Here is a 23,877-nt window from a genome sequence, read left to right as displayed (position 1 = left end):
GGACCTAGAGTAGCCAAAACAATTTGGAAAACATACAAAGTTGGAGTACTGCTCTTAGTACCTGACTTCAAGAATTACTTATAAAGCTACAGTAACCAAGATCATTTTATTTTGGCCCAGGGATATTAGATATATAGTCAGTAGAAAAGTAGAGAATGTCCAGAAATAGAACATACATGTGGTCAATTGTTTTTTGTTTTTTTGTAAAGGAGTCAACAAATTCAATGAGGAAAGTTTACTCTTTTCAATAAATGATGCTGTAGAAACTGGACATCCATGTGGAGGGGGAAAAAAATGAACCTCAATTCTTACTTCATATCGCAAAGAAAAATTAACTTGAAACAATGACCTAACAACAGTGACAACTCTTCCGGGGGAAAAAAAAAAAAACCTTTGTGATTTTAGGTTAGGCAAAGATTTCTTACGTGGGATACAAAATGTATAAAATATTAAGGAAAAAATTTAGAAAATGGTCTTCATAAAGATTTAAAACTTCTACTCTTGGCAAATTACTGTTAAGAGGAAAAGAAACGGCAGACCATAGATTTGGAGGAAATATTTACAATGTACATATCTGATAAAGAACTGGTGTTCATAATATATTAAAAGTGCTTATGGAGGAGGTTGATAATGGGAGACGCTATACATGTGTGGGAGCAGAGGGTATATGGGAAATCTCTGCAGCTTCTGCTCCATTTTGTTAACCTAAAACTGCTCTAAAAAATAAAATATATTTAAAACTACAACAGGAAAAAGAAGTTTACAAGCCACTAACAAGAAAACAAACTACAGGGATTTCCCTGGTGGCCAGTAGTAAAGAATCCACCTTGCAATGCAGGGGACACAGGTTGGATCTCTGGTCAGGGAACGAAGATCCCACATGCCACGGGGCAACTAATCCTATGTGCCACAACTAGAGAGTCCATGCCACAACTACAGAGAAAGAAAAACAAAAAACACCCCACACGCCACAACTAGAGAGAAGCCTGGGTGCCTTAAAAATCCCACATACCACAATGAAGATCCCACATGCCACAATTAAGACCTGACACAGCCAAAAAAATCAAAATAAATACATAAAGACCTGAAGACCTTGACCTTCTTATTAAAAAAAAAGAAGAAAAAAGAAAACAAACTACAAAACTGGCAAAAGTTTTAGTAGGTAATTCACATAAGACATACAAATGGCCAAAAAGCACATGAAAAGAGATCAATATCAGTCATCAATAAAATGCAAATTAAAACCATAATATGACTGCATTACACAACTGTTACAATAGCTTAAAAAAACTGACAATAGCTTGTGCTGACAAAGATGCAGAACAACTGGAACTTTCATACATTGCAAAATGACACAGCTGCTTTAACAGTTTGGCAGTTTCTTTAAAAGTTCTTCAGTAAGTACTTACCATATAACCCAACAATTCTTTTCCAAGGTATTTAACCAAGAAATGAAAACATATGCAAAAAACAACTTGTAAAGGAATGTTCATAGAAGTTTTATTCATATTAGCTAAACACTGAAAACCATTTGTCAGGTGAGCAATATATCCATACAATGCATTTTACAAAGCAATAAAAAGGAATGAACCATGGATACATGCAACAACCACAAACTAACCTCAGAAACACCATGTGCAGCAAAGCGCAGACAAAAAAAGTGCATACTGTTTGATTTTTATTAATTTGTGTATTAAACTCTAGTCAGACAAATCTAATATGTAGTAATTTAAAGCAGACCAGTAAGTAGTTTTTCCTGGCCTACAGTTTAAGTTTGTATATTGACTGGAAAGGGGCACAATGAAAACTTCTGGAGTGACGAAAATATTCTATGTCATGATTATGTTACATATTTCTTAAATCTCACCAAACTGTACACTTAACAGAGCATGCAATTTATTGTATGTATATTACACCCCAGTAAAGTTGACTCAGAAATAACACTCATTTGAGAGCTTCTCTTCTTAGGATGTAAGTAGCTACCAGAGAACATTCTCCTTGTCCTAACAAGAAAAAAAAAAAAGGTTAATCTAAAAAAAAAAAAAAAAAAAAAAAAAATCATAGTTTTTCTTGAACCCGTTAGAGAGCAGAGGTCACCAGGCAACCAAGTGAGCTGAATTGTAAAGAATGATAAGACTCTCTGAGAGGAGCTGATGTACATTAACTATATACTGTATTTGATGTATTATGAGAAGAAGAGAGTTTATAAAGCAGGTAAGAATAAATCAGTTCCGTTTTAATGAATTCTTAAAGACTGTGTGTGGGCTAGTGCTGTGGTTTGCAAATGCAGCAAAAACACAGGGATGCTGCAGGAAATGTTAAATTTTCAAGGGAAATACAGTGATAAATGTCTATTGGCCCAAAACAACATTAACTACTAGCTTGAGATGATTCAGTTTAATCATTATATCTCATTACATTGCAGAGCTGTTTTTTGATGGTTTTTTTGATAAACAAGTACTGGGAGAAAATCACTAAGAAATAGGTAACAAGGGTGGCTGTCTCCAATCTGATTCCATGATCTGAGACGTTGTACAACAGGTGCACATATCCTATGAAAAAGTGCTTGTTATTTTAAGAATAAAAAACTAAATATTTTTCTTTTAATACTCAGAAAACTAAGATTAGAAGGGAACTTCCTCAACATGACAAAGGTCATCTATAAAAAACCTATGGCTCATACCATACTCAGTGGTGAAAGACTGAATTCTTACCTTATCTAACCTAGATGGGAATAAGGTAAAGATGTCCATTTTTACCAACATTATACTAGAGGTCATTGAAAGGACATTAAGAAGAAAAGCTATCAAGGTTGTGAAGATACAATTTTTTTCTTTTCACAGATGTGATTACCTATGTAGAAAATCTCAAAGAATCTGGAATAAGCTATTAGAACTAGTTAGTGAATATAGAGGTCACAGAATAAAGGTCAAATCCAAAAAACAATGAACACTTAAAAATTGAAATAAAAAAACCATAATAGTAGAAAAATATGAACTACTAAGGGGTAAATTTAACAATATACGTGTAAGATTTGTACAGTGAAAAACCACAGCACCTGATGAAATTGAAGAACAACGGAGATATATACTGCGTTCATAAGTCAGAAGTCTCAATGTTGTTAAATTGTCAGTATTCTCCAAATTGATTATAGATTTAGTATAATTTCAGTAAAGTTCACAGCAGACTTTTTGGTAGAAATTGATAAGTTAATCCTAAAATGTATGCGAAAAAGCAAAGGATTTTGGAATGCCAAAACAATTTTGAAAAAGAACGAAATTTATAATTCATACTACTTGATTTCATGATTTACTAAAGCATAGTAATCGATAGTGTGGTATTAGCATAAGGACAGAAATATAAACTAATAGGCCAGAATAGGGAGCCCAGAAACAGACCCACACACATATGGACAACTGATTTTCAACAAGGTGAAATAAAATTCAGTGGGAAAGGATAGTCTTTTCAACAAATAGTGCTGGAAAAATGGGATATACATATTCCCAAAACAACAAAAAAACCCACTCACACACACAATTTTCATCCATATCTCATACTACATACAAAAATCAACTTGAAATGAATCATAGACTTAAAAGCACTTCCTAAAAGTATAATCCTTCTAGAAGAAAACATAGGAGAAAAATCTCTGTGACCTCAAGCTAAGCAAAAATTTCTGCATACAAAGAATGAACCATAAGAGAAAAAAATGGATAAACTGCACTTTATCAAAATTTCTTAAATTCTGCATTTCAAAAGAACTGTTAAGAAAATGAAAACATAAGCCACAGACTAGGAGAAAATCTTTGCAGCTTATCTGATAGATGCCTGTATCAATAATTCTGTTTTATAAAATTGGAGAAAACATGAACAGATAATTTACCAAAGAGATAAGGATGGCAAATACACTAAAAGATGTTATCACTAGTCATTAGGGAAATGCAAATTGAGTTACCACTGCACACTTATCAGAATGGCTAAAATGAAGAAAACCTACAATACAAAATGCTGACATGAATAGAGAGTAATAACTCATCTGTATCTGGTGGGAATATAAAATAGTACATCCACTTTGAAAAATTGTTTGGCAGTTTTTTATAAAGTAAACCATACGCTTTACCATACCACCCCAGCGATCCCACTCCAAGGTATTTCCCTAAGAAAAATGAGAATGTCTATCCAGAGACCCTTAATGAAATGTTTATGGCATCTTTATTCATAATAACCCAAAGTCTGGAAACCCAGTTGGTGAATGGATAGAAACAACCTGTAGTACATCCAATACAGGAAATGCTACTTAGTAATAAAAAGAGGGGTATTTCTGCTATTTCACCTTAAAAATATTGCAAATGCAACCTATTTTCCTTGCATTATATTGTCTTTACAAGTTGTGTTCTTTACTTGTGAGTAGAAAAAGATAGTGGCATGCCACCTGAAAACATACTCCCTTTCAAAAGATAAAATAGACAAATCAAAATGTTTTATATTTTCCTATTACTATATACCACATCTCTGAATATCTCTTCACAAAGTATGATTATATTTCCTGAGTAGCCATAAGTTACAGAACCAATTTTTCATTTATATATAAGCATGTGCATATTATTTACAATGGTGGAATTAACCTCTATTATTCAAGTCAATAAGATAAATATTAAAATCCCTAAAAATATTACTTGGACCCTTCTCTGCTAATTTTAATTCATAGAAATGAGACTTAGTTGTTTCTATATTTCTCAAGTGTCTCAGGTGATTTTTATTAGTCAGGTTTAAAAATTGGAAGATAGTAAACAGACTCTAGTAATAGAGATGCTTATAAGGCATAAAAAAGTTTACAATAATACTAACAGATCAGGTAACAATGGCAAGAAAGAAGTTTGGTAATGCTGGCCATTTATGGAACACAGCATTTCTAGGCAACATCAAAATAATGGGAAAAAAAGAACTGATATCTGAGGCACTGTTTTAAGTGCTGGGGATATACAGCAGTGAACAAAATAAAATCCCTGCCCCAGTAGAACTACATTCTAATGAAGAGACAGTCAATGACAAATGAAAAAAATAAAGTCAAGTAATGGTTAAGCGTTAGAAGAGAAAGCAAGATAAGGAATGTAAAAATAAGGGTAGGGTATTAATTTGGAGACCTGAGATGACATTTGAGCTGAGACTTGAATTAGGTGAGTGAACAAGTTTCTTTGCAAATCAGGGATAAAAACATTCTTAATAGAGGAAACAACAGCCCAAAGACCCAAGAGTATTCTTGGGTGTATTCTAAAAACAATGTGAGTAACATGAGTGAGACAAACAGAAATAGCTAGGGGGAACGTGTCACAGGTTAGAGAGCTGTGAATGCTGAATCCATTCATCAAAAATTATGGAATATTTGGAGGTTGTTTGTTTTTAAACTGTCAGTGGTGGAGAAGAGTTGAATCAAGTTTTACTATTTTAAAATTCGGGGACTTCCCTGGTGGCTCAGTGGTTAAGAATCTGCCTGCCAATGCGGGGGATACAGGTTCGAGCCCTAGGCCAGGAAGATCCCATGTGCTGCAGAAGAACCAAGCCTGTGTGCCACAACTACTGAGCCTGTGAGCCACAACTACTGAACCTGTGAGCCACAACTACTGAGCCCACGCACCACAACTGAAGCCTGCACACCTAGAGCCCGAGCTCTGCAACAAGAGAAGCCACCGCAATAAGAAGCCCATGCACTGCAATGAAGAGTAGCCCCTGCTCTCCGCAACTACAGAAAGCCTGAGCACAGCAATGCAGACCAATGCAGCCAATAAATAAAAAATTAAATTAAAAATTCGGTATCTATTAGATATCTAAGTGGAGATGACTTCATGGGGAGTGGTTGAAGCTGAAGATACTCAGCACAGAAATGGAAAGAGAAGAAAAAATAGTAAAGCTGTTGAGACAAGAGAAAAGAAATTCAAAAGTCATACGATAGCAATGCCATAGGAATTCCAGAAAGTAGAAAGAACTGGGCAAGAAGCAAGACGTGAGCAAAGAAATACAAAACCTCACCTAGATTCAGCACAGTGAAACTGCATGACACCAGAGACAAAGCAAAGATTTTAAAAGCAAAGAGAGGATAAAACAAGCAGTAAGTGTCAATTCAATTTCACAGCTCCTTCTACAGATTGGAAACCTAATGGCAGCCTACAATGAAATTACCATGCAACCCACATTTCTGCATGTGAAGTATGTATGTCATCAATGCAATCGATATACTTAGGTCATTTTAACAGAACCATTATAAGTTGGGGAGTTTCTTGAGACTGTTTATACATCTTCAATTTAATATTTAGATCAAAACTCAAATGTAGAGTAGAACATGGAATTAAATTAAGCATCTCATTTATTTGGGAGTTTGAACTGCCAATCTCATTTCAAGTAAAGGTTGGGTAATTTTTTTTTTTAATCTAAGGACAAGGTGGCTAATGGTCTTTTACAATAGAAAATCTGGCACATGAAGCCCCACTGGAGAACTTGCATAGATACTTGAAAAAAAAAATCTGAAAAGCATTTATAAAATTCTGTGTCACCAAGTAATCTCATCTTTCATTATTTAACGTAGGTACTATTTCCTAAATCTAGATCTTTATAAAGAACCCAAAGATTTTCTGTAATATAATCAACCTGTTAGGTAGGTGCTTAAAAAAAAAAATTAGCATAAAGCATTCTGCAAAATCACTCATTATCAAGATATAGTCATTTCCAGGAGAAAATGTAATTTTGGTTGAATTATTTTCCTTTAAATGTCTAAAATTAAATGCCTTAAGAATTTTAACACAGAAGTTTTGACACTGTCTCAATTTTATTGTTGCACTGATGCCTAGTTGCTTCCTTTTAAACACATTCCCATCTATTTTGCATAAAGTGCTGCAGTAATATGTATTAGTTTTGCTTGTATTTTTGAATTGTCTTGAATGTAAATATTGTTTGATAGAGGTATCTGTGTTAACACGCTTAGATGTATCAATTCAGAAACATTAAAAAAATTTTTTTGCATTATTTTCTAAGTAATGAACTACTAAAAATTTTAACAGTTAAGCCACGTTTACCAGTTCACATTTAACTTTCAGATGAAGCTGGGAAAGTCTAGGAATAAAGTACTATTTAATGCTTAGTATTTTATTAGTTTTTAAGGTGGGGGGATTTTCTCATATCCCCCCACCTTAAAAACTCTCATAAAGTTATTTATAGTCAAATGATCATTTTCTAGTCAGCAACAGTAATGTGGTGCAAAGGCAGAATTATGCCATTTAACTTTTGTGCATAGTCCCGATAAATCTCAAGGAAATCTGTGTAAACCAGCATATAATCTACACAAAATCTTTCATTACCTCAAAATCAGATCACAAAAGGGAAATGACATGTAATCTACATTTTACACAACTTTAACAGTTCTAATTTCATTAAGCCCCCTCACTGAAATTAATGAATCATTCACCCTTGTTTTTTCACAGCTTCCCAATCTGAAAAATTTTCTAACATACCCTAAACAAAGAATATTTTCTTTATACGCAAACAGGCCACTGCTTTTAGTAAGAATCATTTATTGTATATTATTAAGGTGGAGGGTTAATTAGTACAGTACTATGCATAATCTCTTGTTCTTGAAAAATTAAACACAAATGGATAAAAATGGCAAATCAGAATGAGCACGTCAAAAGACAAAAATTAAGTATATCTTCTAGAGAGTGTTTCCTGTTATATATCTATGTACTAATGTTCTTCGCCATCATGTCTTAAAAAAATTATGGCTTATTCCTTTTCTACATAATTGCTGATTCCTACAAATAATGAACATATTTTCCATCAATTAATAAATGTTACATACAGTTTTAGATTTTCATTCAATTCAGCTAATTAGGTGACTGAAATATTCAACTAAACAGCATTGTTAAGAAAGTTAGAGCCCATTCCGCTGTCTCAAAAATGTAATATTGTCTTATGAAATTTTCACAATAGGATATAATGCAAATGTCCCAGCTACAAAGTGATTAATTAAAAATGCCAACCCTGCTGTTTGCTTTAATATTATGACTTTATTAAGCATTATAATTTTTTATTAAATGCTATCTTATGGAATAATCATTTATACTAATAGTGGAAAAAAGTGAAAAAGCTTAAAAAATGTATACTAGCACTAAATTATCACTTTTATATTTAAATGTTTAAAAATTGAGTTATTCCTCTTATCTGACATACCAGAAAAAGAGTAATGAAAGAGGAATCACTGCTTTTAAAAAAGGGTCTGGGGGATATAAAAGCTCTGTTTTATACATATCATGTAAATTTTAGACCTAATTGGACAAACGGAAAATATTAAAAAAATACATCTATGGACAAATTTCTGTACATCACTCCCACAGCTAATCAACAAACACATTTAATATTATAGAAATATATCAATATATTTGTCAAAGTTAAGGTTCAAATTTGTTACATCACAGCACACATCTAAGAATGTATGCCACATGATTAAAAAATTCCCACTGAATATAACAAAATAAAAAAATCTGTAAATAAATAAAGGTGTTCTAAAATAATATTTCTGCAGGAAATCAAGTCCAACAAAGATTTCTATGATCTAAATTTTACTTCATAGATTAATATATTCTTCAAGATAGATTTAATTGTAGTGCTACACATTAACAATATTCAACTGCTTACCAAAATATTTTCTGGGAGCTAAATTTTACTACTTAAAAAAAAAAAAAAGTGCTTAGGGAATAAGAATGCAGCAGAAAATTACAGGAGCCCACATATCCTTTTTCTTAAATTTAATTTGTCATATATAAGGTTTTTATATACAATCAGTGTGCATTGTAACAGTTTTTATTAAAAGTCAATCAAGTTTATCTAAAATGTTACCTGGCTGCATAGCACATTTGACATTATTGCCCACATGAAAAGGAAAACAAATGGATTTACAATAACTTTTGGCCATTTGGATTCTGAAAGTGTTCATACACCTACCCTTTTAAACCAAATGCATCTGAAAAAAATGTTTCCAGAGCATGCAGTTTAGATTTTACATATCATCTCACCATTTTGTTACACAACATTGACTAAAAAAGGGAAAAGGAAAGAAATAACATGTATCTAATAAAATAGTCAATATAAAAAAGACTAATGGAATTAAGTGGCCCCTTTCCCCATTTTTTACATTCTAAACAATGATTCCATCAAGACAAATCATTAAAAAGTGTTATTACACTGATATATATATTTTTAAATGATAAGAAGGCCTGAGTTTGTAGGGAAAGGAACAGTCAAAAAAAGCCTGAGAAGGGGAAGGAAGTAAGGAAAGCTCATTTAATCCATTTACAATAATTTACAGCCATTGTTTGTGTGTGTGTAAAAAGGCATAATAATTGATCACAAACAGGAAGTTCCTGGCTATTTTACAGATATAAGTACAGAATTTAAATATTCAAGCTTGTGATGAAAAGCGGCAAGGTGGTCGCAGTGTACAATGTAAACAAGTAGCTTTGGAAAGTGAATAAAGTCCTTGAGTGTGTTTTCTTTATTAAGAAAAGAACTCTCTTTCATTCCTTCCTGAAACATGATCACAGGTCAGAGTAAAGTTCATATACAAACATAATTTAAATGGATGTCAGTCTAAAACCACTGACTTAAAAAAACAGTTTTATCCAGCCTACATGGAAGGGCAGTGTTGAGGTCCCTGTAATAGTAAACATTTTCCATTTCTTTAAAAAAGAAAAAAAAAGTACTACAATATTTGTAGTACAGTGCAGCATAATCCTTAAATATAAAAATATTTTCTCTTCTGTTGGGATAATAGACCTTGCATCCTGGAAAGAAGTAACAATACTGCTACTGATAGAAGATCTGTTTATATCTTTCAAGTCATGTAAGGCAATTACTGTGTTGGTTTATGACATATGGCTAAAAGAAAAGTCCAGAAAGACAGTATCAGTTTTTGTTATGTTTTCCGACTACTCCAGGTATGCTCAGGTGTACTTTTGTGTTCAATTGAGTGTTCAAATGGAGATCGGGAGCCATAAGGAGACCTCTGATCTAGTGGTGATCTAGAGCCACTACTGGAAGCTCTATGGTCCATTTGCCAATCTGAGTGATACCTATAATCCCTGGAAGATTTATGGTGTGTATATTCAGAACTTGACCGATGGTCCGAATGCAACCGATGATCTGAATGGGAACGATGATCAGAATGAGTTCTGTCTTTTAAACTTCCTTCCAAGTTTGACCTGTGGTCTCTACTCCTGTGATCATCCAGTTTTCTGTGCTTCTCTCTATCACTGTAATATCTAACAAAAGAGAAATTAGAAATTCTAGTTAAATTAATGATGCTAATGATGCTAATTAAATTTTTCCAAATAAAATCTTATAAAAATAAAACAAAAATAATTTAAAGCACACTTTTCATTGTATGCAAATTCATTGTTTCATCACAAAACTTCATAAGTGAGCTTAAAAAATCACTGGAAATATCTCTGTATGCCTTTGGAAAAACTATTCCATTCATAAAATTAGAGTGAAACCATACAAAGCACTACAGATAGCATCTAATTTCACATGCTCATTTTAGATTGGTTGCTATTTTTTATTCTGTGCATCATTTGTATTAATGCATCTTAACTATCTGAAAGTTCGAATTAAGATAACTATATCCATCTAAAATACCCTTGAAATCAGAGACTTTTATGAGCCTGTAAGCAGGAAAAAAATAAAAACCTCTAAAACAAGTCTATGAAATAAATTTGTAAAAGAGAGTTCTTATTGGTTGGTGATGCCTATTAAAAGCTTCCTTGATTTGATTACTTATATAGTAAGATGATACATAATAAATCTTTGTTAAATTTACTTTACTCTATACATAAATGTGGCAGTTTGCTAAAAAATTATGGCAGTTTAATGAAAAGTAATCTCTAAAATGTCTGCCTTTTCAAATAAAATCCACCAAACATAATGTTTTTGGTTCACAAAAGGTCCTTATTATAAACAATATAAGTTGTTACATAAGTCTGTGAAATTACAAACATTTACCACTACAAATACCACTTTTCCTTTTCATTGTGTGCCCTTTTCTAATTTTAAGAGCCATTCTACAATTGACAGGTTTATAATGTGGCTGTGCTTCTCATAAGAGATTATTGCAGTGCACACAACTAAAATACAAAAAGACTACTAATTTCTTTATTTCTGATCTTTACCTTTCCTCTTCTCAGTATTTTTATTGGCTTATAGTAATGATCATTATAATGAAAATATTCCCTTACCAATAAAGGAGTAAAATGTATTGTTATACTATATACCAGTTGTTTACTACTTAAAGGCTTCATTAAAAATAATAATAAAGAGAAAACGTACTTATTTCAGGACTATTTTAGATTGCTTTAAGTTTAACCTCAATGAGTTGTTTTCACAAATTAATTATTCACATAAAAATTAGGAGTTTTTTTTTAAACGGAATGGAATGTAGAATCCACCACCAATTTTTCTCTTATTGTATACTTTGATCTTAAATTTATAATTAAAAGCCCATTTTTATGAGAAATTCAGCTCTTAATAGTAAACAAAAGAACTATACTTTAGTTTTTCTTACCTATAAACAAAAATTCACATAAGACTTGTTTTGATTACCTGAAGACTGAATTGGCTGATAAATACAGCAAATAAAAAAAGACATCAATAAGCAAAACTTTAAAACTGTCAAGTTTACCTGCTGTCTTGCTTGTAGTGATCCCAATCACGATGATCTTTACCGTTGCTAAAAGAAGAATAGGGTCTTTTCCTAGAGTCACTCTTTTTATAAGAATCTCCCTGATGTCGGTCTTTATGAAGATCATGATATTGAGATAAATGTCTATCAGATGAATAACTGTCCCTGCTGCTATCATCATGATTTGTATTCTCTTTTAATCTTTCCACATCTGTTAAATAAAAGTGTCCAACTTTTGTTAATGACTTAAAAAAATACATGGTAAACAAAAGTAATTTCACTGCTAGATTATAAGAACTCCTATTTCAACTCCAAGTAACAAAATCAGTTACCAAATACAGGCAGTTAAAGCATTCAAAAATGGTTTATAAAAGCCATTCTAAGGCTTACAAATAGTATGGCTATGTGAAAAATCACAGCTGAAATATATAACGCCCATTTCCTTTTCAGAGAGACTGTACTTTTGTGACTCTTGCACAGAAAGAATACATTATTATTCCAAATAATATTTTTTAAAAAATATGTTCATTTCAACAATTATTCTATAATTTCCAGAAACTGCTAACAGGTTTGATTTTTGGAAAAGTTAATAATAAGCTAAAAAGGATTATTAAGATACTAGATTCAATATAATAACATGGGTATATATCATCTAAAACAGCTCCCCCAACAACAACAAAAAGATCCAATTTTTAAATTTACTTTCCAAAACAATTAGCAAGATTTACTTACCTGGATTTCTAATCACTTGAGTATTCAAGTTGCTGTTCTGGTCATTATTTTGCTAAAATAAATGCACATATGTAAGAATCTTTTAAGTGGCTTCAAACACCCTTATAAAACAGGAAAAAGAAAATCCTGATGCTAAAAGTTCTCACTTAAGATACTACAATGTATAAATGTAACATCTGCAGATATTTTTTAAAAGCATAAACTATTTGTCCCGTGACTTTTTTAAAAATCTGACTTTGAAATAATTTTAGACTTACAGACAAGCTGCAAAAATAGTACTGAGGGTTCCCTATATGCTTTTCACCAGCTTCTCCTAATGTTTAATATCTTATATAACCAGAGTATAATGATCAAAACTAAGTAATTAACATTGGTACAATACTATTAACTGAACTACAGACTTTATTCAGATTTCGCATTTTTTCACTAAGGTCCTTTTTCTCCAGAATCCAATCTGGGACTCCATATGACACTGTTTTCATGTTTTCTTAGCTTCCCCCAAATTGGGACAGCTCCTTAGGTTTTTCTCGTCTTCCATGACCTTGACACTTTTGAAGAATACTAGACAGTTATTTTATAGAGCATTTCTCAGTTGGGGTTTATCTTATATTTTCTCATGATTTGAAGTGATGGATTGGGTTGGCCAAAAGGTTCATTCGGGTTTTTCTGTAACATCCTATGGAAAAACCCGAATGAACTTTTGGGCCAACTCAACACCTTTTTCAGTACACAGTACAGCGGGTTCATGATGTGAGTATGTCTTATTACTGGTGACATTAACCTTGATTGCTTGTTTAAGGTGGTGTGAGGCAGGTTTCTTCTCTACAAAGTTAGTATTTTTCTCTTTGTAATCAATAAACGTCCTAGAGGAGATACTTTTAGACTATGCCAATATCTTCTTGCCCACTAATTTTAGCTTCCCTTGGAGGATTTTACCTGCAACAATTTTTATTGTGGAATTGATACTTTAATGGAGATTTTCTGTCCCTCATTCCTTCCACATTTATTAACTGAATTCTTCTGTAAGGAAGAAAATATTTTAATAAATTAAAGAAAAAATGATGCATTAATTTACCTGAGATTCCTGCCGTTTTTTAATAGCATGCTTATATAATTTATGTAGTTTTCTTGCATCAAACTCAGTAAACTTAGATACAAAAATCCACAGGTTTCTAGAAGAAGAAAAGACAAATTAGTCTGGTGGAAAATATTTGCCTTTTTAATGAAATCGCTTCCCTCTACACAGAAACACACACATATATACATCTTAGTGCTCTATGGAACAAGGTCTCAGGAGATTATTTCTAGCATTTTTTTTAATGTCATATATGGATAAGATTCCAAATAAAACTAGACATTGTTAACTTTTAACTTCTCTTCCAAATTCCCTCATTTTGTAATCTTTGGATTTGAAAGTAGTAACCAGTCCTAACTTGAAGCCAAAGAGAAGTAAACTTACAACTCAGGAAGGGACTCATATTGTGGTTCAGATTCGATATAAAAGGAATAAACTATGTTAATAGCTTGAGTAAAGATACCATTCAGATAACATGGATTAAGCTGGTGAAAGAAAGGTCCTGAATAATGCATTAAAAAGCAACTGTCATTTTATAATTGTGATGTAATGGTTATAAAAGTAACATGATCAGACACTGTAAACCAAGGACAGTTATTGTATCTTTAGGCCTCTCTTCCCATCCCAAGGCTGGGATTAGTAACTGATCACGGTACTCCATGATAAATTCAAATGCAGTCTCTGAATTCTTCTCAACACAGCTTCCTCAGAGCCATTAATAATCAGTGACACTTGCATTGAAGTCTGTCTGCCATCACTGAAAAGGTAATAGCTTCATATATTTACAACTTTTGTGGGGGGGGGGGCTGGTAGGCGGGAGGCTGCATTGGGTCTCTGTTGCTACATGTGGGCTTTCTCTAGCTGCAGCAAGTGAGGGCTACTTTTCGTTGTGGTGCACGGGCTTCTTATTGTGGCAGCTTCTCTTGTTGTGGAGCACAGGCTTCAGTAGTTGCGGCATGCGGGCTCTAGAGTGCAGGCTCAGTAGTTGTGGTGGACGGGCTCAGCTGCTCCATGGCATGTGGGATCTTCCCAGACCAGGGATTGAACCCATGTCCCCTGCATTGGCAGGCAGATCCTTAACCACTGTGGCATCAGGGAAGTCCCTACAATTTTTTCTTGAATCACTAGCTTCCTAGTAAGTATGTTAAAGATGTTGAATCTTGCTTATATAAACAGAGTAAAGAAATTACTAATTAGCCAATGATGGACGTTTAGTAGACTACCCAACATTAACTTCTTTACTGAGTCAAGCAATAGATTTTAAGTGATTTTTTAAAAATAATAGAACTCTGTGTGTGTGAATAATTACTTCCTAAAGGAAAGCCATCTCTGGAGAGAGGAATCAAGATGGCGGAGCAGGAGGATGTGTGCTCACTCCCTCTTGCAAGAGCACCGGAATTACAACTAACTGCCAAACCGTCAACGACAGAAAGACACTGCAACTCACACACACAAAAAAACCACCCCACATCCAGAGACAAAGGAGAAGCTGCAATGAGAACGTAGGAGGGGCGCAATCCCATTATAATCAAATCCCATATATGCTGGGTGGGTGACTCACAAACTGGAGAACAGTTATGCAACAGAAGTCCACCCACTAAAGTGAGGGTTCTGAGCCCCACATCAGGCTTCCTAACCTGGGGGTCCAGCAATGGGAGGAGGAATCCCCAGAGAATCAGACTGTGAAAGCAAGCAGGATTTGATCGCCAGACCTCCACAGGACTGGGGGAAAGAGAGACTCAACTCTTGGAGGCATGTGCTCACCAGGACCCAGGGGGAAGGAGCAGTGACCCCATAGGAGACTGAACCAGACCTACCTGCTGGTGTTGGAGGGTTGCCTGCAGAGGTGGGGGGCAGCTGTGGCTCACCGAGAAGACAGGGGCATTGGCAGCAGGGGTTCTGGTAAGTGCTCATTGGTGAGAGCCCTCCCAGAGTCCACCATTAGCTCCACCAAAGAGCCTGTAAGCTCCAGTGCTGGGTAGCCTCAGGCCAAACATCAAACAAGGTGGGACCACAGCCCTACCCACTGGCAGACAAGCAGATTAAAGTTTTAATGAGCTCTGCCCACCCAGCCCAACCCACCATCAGTCCCTTACATCAGGAAGCACCCATGAGCCTCCTAGGTAGCTTCCTCCACAAGAGGGCAGACAGCAGAATCAAGCAATATCAGCAGTATTTCATCTTGTGGAACTAAAAACCACAGCCACAGAAAGACAGAGAAAATGAAAAGGCAAAAGACTTTATACCAGATGAAGGGACAAGATAAAATGCCAGAAAAACAACTAAATGAAGAGGAGATAGGCACCCTTCCAGAAAAAGAATTCAGAATAATGATAGTGAAGATGATCCAGGATTTTGAAAAAAGACTGGATGCAAAGATTGAAAAGATGCAAGAAAAGTTTACCAAAGACCTAGAAGAATTAAAGAGCAAACAAACAGAGATATGCAACACAATAACGGAAATGAAAAATACACTACAAGGAACCAATAGCAGAGTGAGGCAGAAGGGCGAATAAGTGAGCTAGAAGACAGAATGGTGATCATCACTGCTGCAGAAAAGAATAAAGAAAAAAGAATGAAAAGAACTGAAGACAGCCTAAGAGACCTCTGGGACAATGTTAAATGCACCAACATTTGCATTATAGGGATCCCAGAAGGAGAAGAGAGAGAGAAAGGACCACAGAAAATACTGGAAGAGATTATAGTTGAAAACTTCCCTAACATGGGAAAGGAAATAGCCACCCAAGTCCAGGAAGCACAGAGAGTCCCAGGCAGGAAAAACCTAAGGAGAAACACTCCAAGACATATAGTAGTCAAATTGACAAAAATTAAAGACAGAGAAAAGTTATTAAAAGCAACAAAGGAAAAACAACAAATAACATACAAGGGAACTCCCATAAGGGTAACACCTGATTTCTCAGCAGAAACTCTGCAAGCCAGAAGGGAGTGGCATGATATATTTCAAGTGATGACAGCGAAGAACCTACAACCAAGAATACTCTGCCCAGCAAGGATCTCATTCAGATTCGATGGAGAAATCAAAAGCTTTACAGACAAGCAACAGCTAAGAGAATTCAGCATCACCAAACCAGCCCTACAACAAATGCTAAAGGAACTTCTCTAAGCGGGAAACGTAAGAGAAGAAAAGGACCTACAGAAATGAAAACGAAATGGTAATAGGAACATACATATCGATAATTCCCTTGAATGTAAATGGACTAAATGCACCAACCAAAACACACAGACTGGCTGAATGGATACAAAAACAAGACCCATATATATGCTGTCTACAAGAGACCCACTTCAGACCTAGGGACACACACAGACTGAAAGTGAGGGGATGGAAAAAGATATTCTATGCAAATGGAAATCAAAAGAAAGTGGAAGTAGCGATACTCATATCAGATAAAATAGACTTTAAAATAAAAAATGTTACAAGAGACAAGAAAGGACACTACGTAAAGATCAAGGGATCAATCCAAGAAGAAGAGATAACAATTATAAATATATATGCACCCAATATAGGAGTACCTCAATACATAAGACAAATGCTAACAACTACGAAAGAGGAAATCGACAGTAACACAATCATAGTGGGGGACTTTAACACTGCACCTACACCAATGGACAGATCATCCACACAGAAAATTAACAGGGAAACACAAGCTTTAAATGACACAATAAATCAGCTTGATTTAATAGATATCTATAGGGCATTACATCTAAAAACAGCAGATTACACATTCCTCTCAAGCTCACATGGAAAATTCTCCTGGATAGATCACATTTTGGGTCATAAATCAAGCCTTGGTAAATTCAAGAAAAATGAAATCGTATCAAGCATCTTTTCTGACCACAATGCTGTGAGATTAGAAATCAATTACAGGAAAAAAACTGTAAAAAACACAAACACATGGAGGCTAAACAATACACTACTAAATAACCAACAGATCACTGAAGAAGTCAAAGAGGAAATCAAAAAATACCTAGAGACAAATGACAATGAAAACATAATGATCCAAAATCTATGGGATTCAGCAAAAGCAGTTCTAAGAGGGAAGTTGATAGCAATACAACCCTACCTCAAGAAACAAGAAAAATCCCAAATAAACAATCTAACCTTACACCTAAAGAAACTAGAGAAAGAAGAGCAAACAAAACGCAAAGTTAGTAGATGGAAAGAAATCACAAAGATCAGAGTGGAAATAAATGAAATAGAAACAAAGAAAACAAGAGCAAAAATCAATAAAACTAAAAGCTGGTTCTTTGAGAAGATAAGTAAAATCAATAAACCTCTAGCAAGACTCATCAAGAAAAAGGAGAGGACTCAAATAAATAAAATTAGAAATGAAATGGAAGTTACAATGGATACCACAGAAATAAAAAGCACCATTGGAGACTACTACAAGCAACTATATGCCAATAAAATGGACAACCTGGATGAAATGGACAGATTCTTAGCAAGGTATAACCTTCCAAGACTGAATCAGGAAGAAATAGAAAATATGAACAGACCAATCACAAGGAATGAAATTGAAACTGTGATTAAAAATCTCCCAACAAACAAAAGTCCAGGACCAGATGGATTCACAGGTGAATTTTATCAAACATTTAGAGAAGAGCTAACACCCATACTTCTCCAACTCTTCCAAAAAATTGCAGAGGAAGGAACACTCCCAAATTCATTTTATTTATGAGGCCACCATCACCCTGATACCAAAACCAGGCAAAGATACTACAAAAAAAGAAAATTACAGACCAATATGACTGATGAATTTAGATGCAAAAATCCTCAACAAAATACTAGCCAACAGAATCCTACAACACATTAAAAGCATTATACACCATGATCAAGTGGGGTTTATCCCTGGAATGCAAGAATTCTTCACTATATGCAAATCAATCAATGTGATACACCACATTAACAAAGTGAAGGATAAAAACCACATGATCATCTCAATAGATGCAGAGAAAGCTTTTGACAAAATTCAACACCCATTTATGATAAAAACTCTCCAAAAGGTGGGCACAGAGGGAAACTACCTCAACATAATAAAGGCCATATATGACAAACCCACAGCAAACATCCTTCTCAGTGGTTAAAAATTGGAAGCATTCCCTCTAAGATCAGGAACAAGACAAGGATGTCCACTCTCTCCACTACTATTTAACAGAGTTTTGAAAGTCCTTGCCACAGCAATCAGAGAAGAAAAAGAAATAAAAGGAATCCAAATTGTAAAAGAAGAAGTAAAACTGTCACTGTTCACAGATCACACAATACTATACATAGAAAATCCTAAAGATGCCACCAAAAAACTACTTGAGCTAATCAATGAATTTGGTCAAGCTGCAGGATACAAAATTAACACACAGAAATCTCTTGCATTTCTATACACTAACAATGAAAGAGCAGAAGGAGAAATTAAGGAAACAATCCCATTCACCATTGCAACAAAAAGAATAAAATACCTAGGAATAAATCTAACCAAGCAGGTAAAAGACCTGTACTCAGAAAACTATAAGACTAATGAAAGAAATCAAAGAAGACACAAACAGATGGAGGGATATACCATGTTCTTGGACTGGAAGAATCAACATTGTGAAAATGACTATACTACCCAAAGCAATTTACAGATTCAATGCAATCCTTATCAAATTACCAATGGCATTTTCCACAGAACTAGAACAAGAAATTTTACAATTTGTATGGAAACACAAAAGACCCCAAATAGCCAAAGCAATCCTGAGAAGGAAAGATGGAGCTAGTGGAATCAGGCTTCCTGACTTCAAACTAAACTACAAGGCTATAGTGATCAAGACAGTATGGTACTCGCACAAAAACAGAAATATAGATGAATGGAACAGGATAGAAAGCCCAGAGATAAACTATGGTCAACTAATCTATGACAAAGGAGGCAAGGATATAAGTGGAGAAAAGGCAGCCTCTTCAATAAGTGATGCTGGGAAAACTGGACAGCTACATGTAAAAGAATGAAATTAGAACGCTCTTTAACACCATACACAAAAATAAACTCAACATGGATTAAAGATCTAAATGTAAGGCCAGATACTATAAAACTCCTAGAGGAAAACACAGGAAGAACACTCTTCAACCTAAATAACAGCAAGATCTTTTTTGATCCACCGCCTAGAGTAATGGAAATAAAAACAAAAATAAATAAGTGGGACCTAATGAAACTTCAGAGCTTTTGCACAGCAAAGGAAACTATAAGCAAGACGAAAAGACAACCCTCAGAATGGGAGAAAATATTTGCAAATGAATCAACAAAGGATTAATCTCCAAAATATATTAACACCTCATGCAACTCAATAACAAAAATACAAACAACCCAATCCAAAAATGGGCAGAAGACCTAAATAGGCATTTCTCCAAAGAAGACATACAGATGGCCATGAGGCCCATGAAAAGCTGCTCAACATGACTAATTATTAGAGAAATGCAAATCACTACAATGAGGTATCACCTCACACCGGTTAGAATGGGCATCATCAGAAAATTGACAAACAGTAAATGCTGGAGAGGGTGTGGAGAAAAGGGAATGCTCTTGCACTGTTGGTGGGAATGTAAATTGATACAGCCACTATGGAGAACAGTATGGAGGTTCCTTGCAAAACTAAAAACAGAACTACCATATGACCCAGTAATCCCACTGCTGGGCATATACCCAGAGAACACCATAATTCAAAAAGACACATGCACTCCAATGTTCACTGCAGCACTATTTACAATAGCCAGGACACGGAAGCAACCTAAATGTCCATCAACAGATGAATGTATAACAAGATGTGGCACATATATACAATGGAATATTACTCAGCTGTAAAAAGCAATGAAACTGGGACATTTGTAGAGACATGGATGGACCTAGAGACTGTCATACAGAGTGAAGTGAGTCAGAAAGAGAAAAAGAAATATCGTATATTAACACATATGTGGAATATAGAAAAATGGTACAAATTAACCAGTTTGCAAGGCAGCAGTAGAGACACAGATGTAGAGAACAAACATATGGACACCAAGTGGGGAAAGTGGGGAGGGTTGGGGGGGGGGAATGAATTGGGAGATTGGGATACCAAATAGTACACTCTAAATACATGCAGTTTATTGTATGTTAACTGTATCTCAATAAAAGCTCTTTAAAGAAAAAAAAAATCCATCTCTCATTGATATTAATGGAAGTAAGGTCTAAGAAAGCAAAAATCTTAGCTAGAAAATAACTTTTCTCATTCTTTTTTATGGGAGAAATAAAATTATACAAAAGCACCTAATATGAGGATTTCTAAGGAGACATATTTCTCTCAAATGCCAAGAATCAATTGCCTATACCTACAAAATACACATTGTTATGAAGCCTTGAAAAAGCTCTTTTCTATTACTTAATTCCACAAATAACCATACTTTAGCTAGGCACAGTCAATGTAGAAGAGAATTTTTAAAATAAATAAATGGGGTAATGAGGCTAAGTGACTTGCCTGAACTCATATAGTTAGGTAAGGCTAGAAGATAGCGCTCTGGCTCCTAATTCTCTTTCGACTAAGATCAGTAAATTCCCAGCTTTTTGATTTTGGACATTGATATGTATGAAGAGCTGCCTGCTAGTAAACTAGTAAGTGTTAGTAAATTTTGGAAATCAGAAATCTGTGTGTCATGCAATAACTGCAAAATTATCCCAGCGTATGTGCATATAGAGATGGGTGTCTGGTGATTTTCTAAAAGAATTCTTACCAGTGTTGTGAAGTCAGTTGTGGCTTTCTCAAGTGTTTTCTTTCCTTTCTTTTTGATTTATTAATTATAAATTATCATTTATAATTAATTTAGTTTGTGACAGCTGTTTGCTTAACTGTAGTATATGATGATACCTATTCTACAATAGTTTGGTCTATAATTTTACAAAAACTAGACTATAAAAAATGTATTGCTGTTTAAAGAGCAGCCACCCAAACCCTTATATTTAGTGTGTGTGTGTATGCATAATACTTTCAAATATTGGAGATAATTATATATAATACATATATGCATAGTACTCTCAAAATTTGCTTCTATAGTGATGCTTCTTATATCCTGTAAAATCGGGCTATTTTAAAGGGCATGTTAACAAGGCATATCAAGTTAGCAAGCCTAATATTAGCAAGCTATTTTAAACTAATGGGGCATTTTCATACTACATATGCATAGACTATTCTGTTTCTTAATTTTTTCAACATCATGAAAATTTTCATACATCAAAGATAAAAGAACTTTACAATTATCACCCATATACCTAACACCAAGATTCTCTTATTAGCATTTTACCCTGCTTGCTTTATCACATATTATTCCATACATCCATTCCTCTGTCAATCCCTCTAGTTTTTGTTCAATACATTTCAAAGAAAAATTATAAGTATTACTATATCTCCCCCCAAATAATTGAGCATGCATATCATTAACTAAAGTCAATATTTAGTTTTTTCTTTTGAAACACTCTTTAGACTGATTCTACAAAAGGAACAGAGATCAAGACCTTACCTGTAATTATAAAGATAGGGACTTGACCTATAATTATACAGCAGTTGACATTAAGCAAATTTTTACAGTAACCATAATTATCTGCTTTATTTCTTGCTTACAGATGTTTATATACATATATTTTGGCCAAATGAATAGTTGGTGAGGAAATGCAACACTGGTTTTTATTTAAAAATTACTTACAATCAAGTGATAACCATAATAATGTGTATTTGTGTTTCATTTTCATATTAGAGTACTTTTATATGCTTCATTCTAATTGATCCTTTAAAAAATGCTATATTTAGGAAATCTTAAGTTATTACTTCCACTTTTATAGAAGAAAAAAATGCACTCAGGTAAACAGTTTGGTAGGGCTGGGACTGGGGCAGTGGCCAAGGAGGCAGGTAGGTTTAACAGGGCAAGGGCGCTCACTCTTGCACTAGTTCCAGGTCTGGAGTTTTGCCCAAGATTACACAATTCAGCAGGTGATATAGTTAGGACCAGGATCTAATTTCAGCTAGATTTTTTTCTAGGAAAAAAGTATTTTTAAAAAGAAATTTAATTACTAACAAAAATGCACTTTATTAATTTCCTGTCTCTCTACTCTTTTAACTGTAGAGTGTAGATACTTTGCAGATAGTCTATAGATTCATTTAAAGGCTAGATCATTCTTCTCAGCTGCTGTGGATTTCACTTCACTCAAGTATCATTTAATTAGTTTTCTAAAAGTTTACTTATTTATTTCAAGGTTAATGTTGTTACCTATAGTGAAAGTTTTAATATCTTCTGGTGACCACTATCCTAACTTTGGATCTCAAATATAAAAAGATAGAGAATTTGGCTATATTCTCATTTATCCTAGTATATATAATTGAACTCTACTGCATTCCTGTCCTGTGGTTCCATACTTTAGGGGTCACTGTATAAGTTGATAAGAACTTGAGAAGAATGGAATAATTCTATTTTATGGTATTTAAGGAAAGCATTAAGCTCTGGTTATGCTTAGTAAATAAATACAAAATTAAATTAGACACTATGAATACAGTACTTGAGAATTATTCTCTCATTCCTCACAATATATCTTATCATTATCCTTCAATAACTGAAAAAGTATGCAATAACAAAAAATATGCAGTGACTTATTTTACCGATGATAATACTAGAGGGCTCATAGATATTGGTAACTGTTCAAGATCACAAAACCAAAAATCAGCCAAGATGGAACTAAGCATGCATGTCTTGTGATGCCAACTCCAGTGATCATTCCACATCATTATAGGCACATGACTTTAGGCTCTTCTTAATGTCCACGCATGGCTTCAGTTTCTTTAGACATGAGCTCAGTTTCACTTGTTTTCAAAAGTCTAGTGATCATGACCAACTTCCTATCTCCTCTTTCTAAAATGGGTCCTCGTTGAGCTTAAGAAGAAAAGGGACAAGGACAGAAATTTTTTTTTTTTAACTTTAGTGTAATCATCATGCCTCCTCCGGAAATGTGTCATTAATGTCTTTTGTTCCAATATACAGCTTCACTACACGTAGCAAAGAAATCAGTAGGCTAATAAACAGGTATCATGACTGGTTTATGCTCATTTTATTTTTTTCCTAGCCTGTCTAACAGTGGCTTAACGGTGACCTGGATTTGGTAATCATTTAGTATCACACTATAGCAGTTCAGATTTATAATTTTAAAATCAACTGTGTCGCTGCTTCTTCTAAAATGAAGGGAAAAATAGAAGTCTGCATTTTACATTGCTTGAGGACATTGATTTTTATAAGGCTTTATAGTCATACTTAGAAGATGAATTGCTAAATTTATGTAACAAATTGGTACACCAA

General features: G+C 34.2%; 1 protein-coding gene across 6 annotated transcripts in view; it reads right to left on the bottom strand.

Moving 5' to 3' along the window:
- Nucleotides 1-8,777: 8,777 nt before the first annotated feature.
- The window catches only part of CHD1 (chromodomain helicase DNA binding protein 1), a 78,888-nt gene continuing 63,788 nt past the window's right edge, over nt 8,778-23,877 (bottom strand). For all 6 annotated transcript variants that reach the window (XM_057738474.1, XM_057738505.1, XM_057738516.1 and 3 more), the window contains 4 exons: nt 13,527-13,623; nt 12,452-12,503; nt 11,720-11,930; nt 8,778-10,304 (listed from right to left, as the gene is read on the bottom strand). In XM_057738474.1, the coding sequence (XP_057594457.1) occupies nt 9,959-10,304; nt 11,720-11,930; nt 12,452-12,503; nt 13,527-13,623 (706 nt within the window). In that variant the 3' untranslated portion in view covers nt 8,778-9,958. The remainder of the gene's footprint in view (nt 10,305-11,719; nt 11,931-12,451; nt 12,504-13,526; nt 13,624-23,877) is intronic.

The sequence above is a fragment of the Hippopotamus amphibius genome, chromosome 1, assembly GCF_030028045.1.
Source record: "Hippopotamus amphibius kiboko isolate mHipAmp2 chromosome 1, mHipAmp2.hap2, whole genome shotgun sequence".
Lineage (NCBI taxonomy): Eukaryota > Metazoa > Chordata > Mammalia > Artiodactyla > Hippopotamidae > Hippopotamus > Hippopotamus amphibius.
This window is presented reverse-complemented; position numbering and strand designations above follow the sequence as displayed.